Source organism: Sus scrofa, chromosome 7 (genome assembly GCF_000003025.6).
Source record: "Sus scrofa isolate TJ Tabasco breed Duroc chromosome 7, Sscrofa11.1, whole genome shotgun sequence".
Lineage (NCBI taxonomy): Eukaryota > Metazoa > Chordata > Mammalia > Artiodactyla > Suidae > Sus > Sus scrofa.
The window spans coordinates 94,125,543-94,131,761 of NC_010449.5; the positions used below are offsets into that span (position 1 = coordinate 94,125,543).

Consider the following 6,219-nt stretch of genomic DNA (forward strand, 5'->3'; position numbering starts at 1 on the left):
CTGACCCCCTTGCTGTACAGTGGGAAAATAATAATAATAATAAAAAAAAAGTGGCTGTGGGAGTTCCCGTCGTGGCGCAGTGGTTAACGAATCCGACTAGGAACCATGAGGTTGCGGGTTCAGTCCCTGCCCTTGCTCAGTGGGTTAACGATCTGGCGTTGCCATGAGCTGTGGTGTAGGTTGCAGACACGGCTCGGATCCCGCGTTGCTGTGGCTCTGGCGTAGGCCAGTGGCTACAGCTCCGATTCAACCCCTAGCCTGGGAACCTCCATATGCCGTGGGAGCGGCCCAAGAAATAGCAACAACAACAACAACAAAGACAAAAGACAAAAAAAAAAAAAAAAAAGTGGCTGTGGTAGGCAAGGCAGGCTTGGCAGTTACATATAGGCTCAGCAAAATAGACTTCCCCTCACTAAGGATGACCAGGCTCTAGCCACCAATAACTGCCCAACCTGCAGTGGCAGAGACCAGCACTGAACTCCCAGTATGGCACCATTTCCTGGGGTGATCAGCCAGCTACCTAGAGGCGCATGCTAGAAGTTCATTACACTAAACTGCTTCCAAACAGAAGCGTGGGGGGGGGGGGTGGATTTTATTCTTATTGAAGTAAAAAAGCTGGATATAACCCGCCTTCACTGAACCCAATGCTTCTGCCAAAGATACCAGCCATGGACTTAACAAAGGCCTCATCCACAATCATGGTATTCCAAATAGCACTGCTTCTGATCAAGAAACTCACTTCACAGAAAAAGAAATGTGGCAATGGGTCCATGCTCAGAGAATTCTTACTATGACTTCTTAGAGAAGTCTTACTATGCTCCCCACTATACTGAAGCAGCTGTCTTGTTAGGTGTTAAAGTCTTTTGAAGGCTATCACACTGCCAGCTAGGTAGCAACACTTTGCAGGGCTCAGGAGAGGTTCTCGAGGCAGTGGAGTGTATACCCTGAACCAGTATCCAATATATGGTGCTGTTTCTCCCAGACCCAGGATTCATGGGTCCAGGCATTAAGGGGAGGAAATGGAAGTGATACCACTCAGTACTTACCTTAGTGATCCACTAGCAAAAAACTTTTTGCTTCTTGTTCCCATGACTTTAAGCTATGCTAGCCTAGAGGTCTTAGTCCTAGAGGAAGGAATGCTTCCACAGGAGATACAACAATGATTCTATTAACTGGAAGTCAAGACTACTACCTGACCAATTTTGGCTCCTCACACCTCTGAATCAATAGGCAATGAATGGAGCTATGGTGATGGCTGGGATAATTGATCCTGATTCCCAACAGGAAATTGGACTCCTACTCCATAATAGAGGTAAGGAAGAGTTATGTCTTAATATTACCATGGCCTGAGATTAAGGTCATTAGACAACAATAACAACACAATCCAGGCAGGCTGGGAACACAGGAAAGAAGTTGGGTTCATTCTAGTACTGATGATTTAAGGAGATCCTCTGCAGAGCAGGGACCAAGACTTCCAAGGAGGCCGAGCAACCAGCTGCTGCTGGGACTTCAGTAACTCAGAGGAGAACCACACTGCTAACCCTGGACCTCCAACTCAGATCTCTGAAAGTATCAGTAGTCAAATGGTGCTAGTACTTCTGATGAAGAATGACAGGGGTTCTAACAGAGTCAACAAAACTGGAAGTCAAAATTAATCATGTCTACCAGAATGAAGGTCCCACCAAAAGCACAGAGTCACTTTCAGCACACAAGAAAGTAAACTCCCTTCGCCTACCACCCATCATTCCAGGCTACTCTACCACCCACTTTTGGCACAGCTATCTGGAAAAGAGCAACTAAAACAGAAATGTGGTATGTGTTGGCACATCCCAGACCTTACATTTCAAGAGTACAAAGGTGGCAGGAGGTTTACCACTGATATACACTAGCTTCAACATGTTACTTTGTCATGCTTTGCTCAGGAAACATACAGAGATGACTCACAAGGGAAAAAAGGAACATTTAATATTGCTTGAAACACTGAAGAGTAAAAACATAGTAGGAATCCTTCATTGTAATATTAATTCTTCTGACCCTGACATGAGGGATCCTTAAATGTTTCTTGAAATTGACATGCCCTAATGATTCCCTACTCTTAAAAGAAAAACTAGTGGGTTTTTGCTTTGTTTTGTTTTTAGAGAAGTAGGAGCCTTAATCTTCTGTTTCCTCCTCATCTTCTTCTTCCTCTGTCCCTTCCTCCTCCTTGGCATTGTCCTTTTTCTTTTTACATTTCTTAAAAAGCACAAGGAAGCAAAAAAAAAATAAACAAATCAAAGGAATAAGCCACAAAAATGACTGGTTCTGCTTCATGTCTACCTCTTCTCCTTGCCCATGAGAAGGTGTGCCACTATCATCGCTACCTCCATTGCCTTTGTGGTTGCAGTAGGGAGGTGCCCATCCAGGGTTGCAGTGGCAATGGTCTTTATTATTGCAGGTCCCCTGCATGTGGCAGGTCTCAGGCTGACAGGCTTGTGGCTCACGAACCATAGTGACACACTTGTTGCGGATGCAAATCTTTTCTGGACCGCATATTGTGCCCTCTTTCACTTGACCGATATCAGACCCAAACATCCCCAAGTGATAATCGGTGCCCCAGCAAGTGGTGTTATTGAAGTGAAGCTGATGCACGGTGGAATGCTCTATCAGATTAGGGATTACTTCCACATTTTCACACTGAACTCTCCCACACAGGATATCTGGGGGCCTGCATTTTACATATTGTGTGTCTTCAATACCACAGTGACCAAATCGATTTCCTTGGGTGTTTATTTCTTTGTAGCAACTCTGAGAGGCACTCCTTGCATCTTTGCCAAAAATCTCCCTGCACTGTTCATCACGGTTGTTACATCTCCTTTTATAGCAGTAGGCACTGTTGCTACAGGGAATTCCATCCTGCACATATACATCTTCTGGGCACTGATGGGATGTGCCATTGCACCACTCCGGAAGATCACATTCACTGATCTGTTCTCTGCACAAAGTCCCAGATGGCATGACTTTGCAGTCTTTGCAACACAGCCCAAAAGCACAAGCAGCTCCAGGCTTCAGAGCGCAATTCAACCGACAGCAGGGATCATCTGCACACTGCTCTACTGTTCCACAGTCACACTCCTCTCCTTCTTCGACCACTAGGTTCCCACAATACTGTAGTGTAAAGATACTCCCTAGTTGTGGAGGAGAATAAAGACATAATCCATCCCTGATAAAAGTGTCCCAATACTGAGCATAACTGCAGTTGCTGAATTTATTTGTCACCCGTCTGGCAGGAAACATTATGCACCACTGAAGTTCACACACACACCATGTAGTATCATGCTGCATACCTAAATTATGACCAAGTTCATGGGTCACAACAACCGCAAAATCATACAGCCTCTCATCTTCGAAAACATCAACTCCACTATTTAAAGGACTCTGGCATATCCCACCAACGTAGGCAACTCCAAGTTTTATGCCAAACGATTTTTTAATGAAAAGATGGGCAGTATCATGTGGCAATCGGGCATCAAGGTCAAAATACTTCCAAATAGCAAAATCCTCCAAAAGTTTATCTATGTCATCAGTGGGAACTGGGTTTTGTTCAGTCCAAATTTCAATCCCAGCTAAAATTACATCAAGTTCCAAAGCGTTATATAAGCTGTCAATTATGTTGACAACATCAACTATGTCACGCTGCACTACTGACACATTACTTCCCAAGTGAACATATCGAAGTTTGTCTACAACCACTGCCAGCTCAAGAAACCGCAAGTGGGTCCACCAGCCTGTGTAAGAACTTTGCCTCAGAGTAAAATTATGTGATGCACGCAACTCCAATTGGTGTGCTATTTCCTCTTCTGTTAATCCACATCTCATAGGTGGGAAATGGGTAGCATCATTGTCTATCTTATATACCAGGTGTCCAAATGTGGCAGAAAATCTAATTGGTTCAATTTCATAAGCGAGATCATTTATCTGCAGTATTCCTCGGAAACCTCCAGAACAGGTACTGAGGGCAACCAGGGACTCAGAGACCCCCTCCACATAACCATGATAGTAGCAGTCATCGGGAACAAAAGGCTGATCCTGGTGAAGGGCATGCTGGTCCGTGTAGGTGAACACTGGGAGGTGTCTGGAAACCAAGAACTTCTTGACCCTCATGTGGACAATGTGTCTCTGGCCCCCAAACCACAGGCGGTAGGACACCCAGCCTGGAGCCTTTGCATTTCTGCTCCTGCCAGTCACCTTCAAGGGAATCACCAATTCTGGGGAGGAGAAGTGATGGGAGGGCCTAGCCTGACAGTGGCCAGAAATGGATAGACACACCCCAAGCCAGAGTAGCAAGAGAGTAACTCTGATGTGGACCAGGGCCTCACCCCCTGCCATTATGGAGCCCTCTGTCCAGGGCAGAAGAGGGCAGGATATCAGGCACGACTGGTCTGGCTCCTCCCTCTGAGATGTTCAGGGTGCAGGGTTGACCTTTATGGATCTGTGTCCTGGAAGAGTTGGACCATCAGAGCTGCAGTGCTGAAAGTGAAAGCAGAACAAAGAGCTAGGATAGGGTGGTAGGGATAGGGAGGGTGGGGAAAGAGAGAGAGAGGGAGAGGAGATAGTGATTTCACCTGGGACAAAGCTTGAATCAGTAACATTCCTCAGATTGTCTCCTGTGTATAAAAAGGGCAAGCGGTGGGGAAGGGCAGGTTTGCAGGGAGAAAGAAGAAGGAAGGTTGGTTAAACCTTAACAGGCTGGTTAAACCTGATAAGGAGTCATTACATACTGTTCTCTTAACATGTAATTTGGCATGATATTTTCCACAGTAAAGAGACTGACATCTGACTCTCCATTTCCCCATCACCCAAAAAATCAACTTGTACCCTACTATCTTCTGCAGGCATGTGGACAACCCACTCAAAACTCACATTTTTTTCCCCTTTATTCAGACCTTTTGCTCTAACTCCCCTTGTTCTTCTATGGACATCTTATCTAGTCCCATTCTGCTTCAGGTTAGCAGTCAAGGTAAACTTACTTAAATGACTCATTTGTTTTGGGAGACCCCCTCCAGTCAAGACAAATTTTTATTTTATAACACATTTTTAGGTGCAGAAATCCTTGGGCATTCAAAGCAAGGCAGCCATACTGATGGATAACAGGGAAGGGGGCTGCTATTTGTTTGGGGACAAGGCAAGCAGCACAACTGCCTCCAGTCAGGGCACTGAGGCAACAGACTTCTCTTCACCCAGCCCAGCAGTATCATGTTCTCATTCATAAGAGACCTATCTCGGCTGTGTACATTTAAATTCCACTCTATATATTTTACGTGGCTGGTGAGTTAGCTAAATTCTCTAAAGAAAGCTGGACTGAGGAATCTAAAACTAGAGTCCGTCCATTAAAATGTTCAAAGACCACAATTTGAATGGACTTACTTCATTTCTGCTGAAAACATACATACAGGTAAAAGCTAATTTCACTCATTCGCTGACTTTCACTTAAAGTATCGACAATCTGCTTGATATGTGGAAACGAGTGAAAACACATTTGGAGATACATTTGAACAGATACTGAATATTCTAAACAAGGACACAAATGGGGTCAGCAATGTAGAGCAGGAGGAACATCCTCAGCATTATGATGTCAAGAACACATGGACATACCTGGATACTTTTCCAGAACTAACGGATGGCTATCGGAATACTAGATGAAATCTCTTAGGGAAAGCAGCCCTGATAGAGGTGAAATCCTAATTACCTAATTACCAGATTTCCTCTCTATGTCTTCCTTCATGATATCCTTGGTATCTGCTACAGATTTGGGGTTATTACGATGGGAATGTGGAGTTGGAAGAGATTAGTAAAGATCAAGAATTATAAAGAGGAGTTCCCATCATCACTCAGTGGTTAACAAATCTGACTAGGAACCACGAGGTTGCAGGTTCGACCCCTACCCTTGCTCAATGGGTTAAGGATCCAGCATTGCAGTGAGCTGTGGTGTAGATCTCAGACATGGTTGTGGTTCTGGCGTAGGCCAGCAGCCACAGCTCTGATTAGACCCCTAGCCTGGGAACCTCCATATGCCGTGGCAGCGGCCCTAGAAAAGGCAAAAAGCCAAAAAAAAAAAAAAATAGAATTATAAAGAGAACAGCTCCGATTGGACCCCTAGCCTGGGAACCTCCATATGCCTTGGGTACAGCCCTAAAAATCCAAAAAAAAAAAAAAAAAGAACTATAAAGAGGAAAATAACCT

At 44.7% G+C, this 6,219-nt stretch overlaps 1 protein-coding gene across 1 annotated transcript; it reads right to left on the reverse strand.

Annotated features, from left to right (window-relative positions):
- On the reverse strand, window positions 359-5,937 carry LOC100739754 (disintegrin and metalloproteinase domain-containing protein 20). The gene has a single exon (XM_021099415.1). The coding sequence runs from the start codon at window positions 4,363-4,365 to the stop codon at window positions 2,152-2,154; it is 2,214 nt and encodes a 737-aa protein (XP_020955074.1). The 5' UTR covers window positions 4,366-5,937; the 3' UTR covers window positions 359-2,151.

What these genes read in the sequence shown, in the direction of transcription:
- LOC100739754 (XM_021099415.1), bottom strand. Translation starts at nt 4,365, where the DNA reads ATGGCAGGGGGTGAGGCCCTGGTCCACATCAGAGTTACTCTCTTGCTA.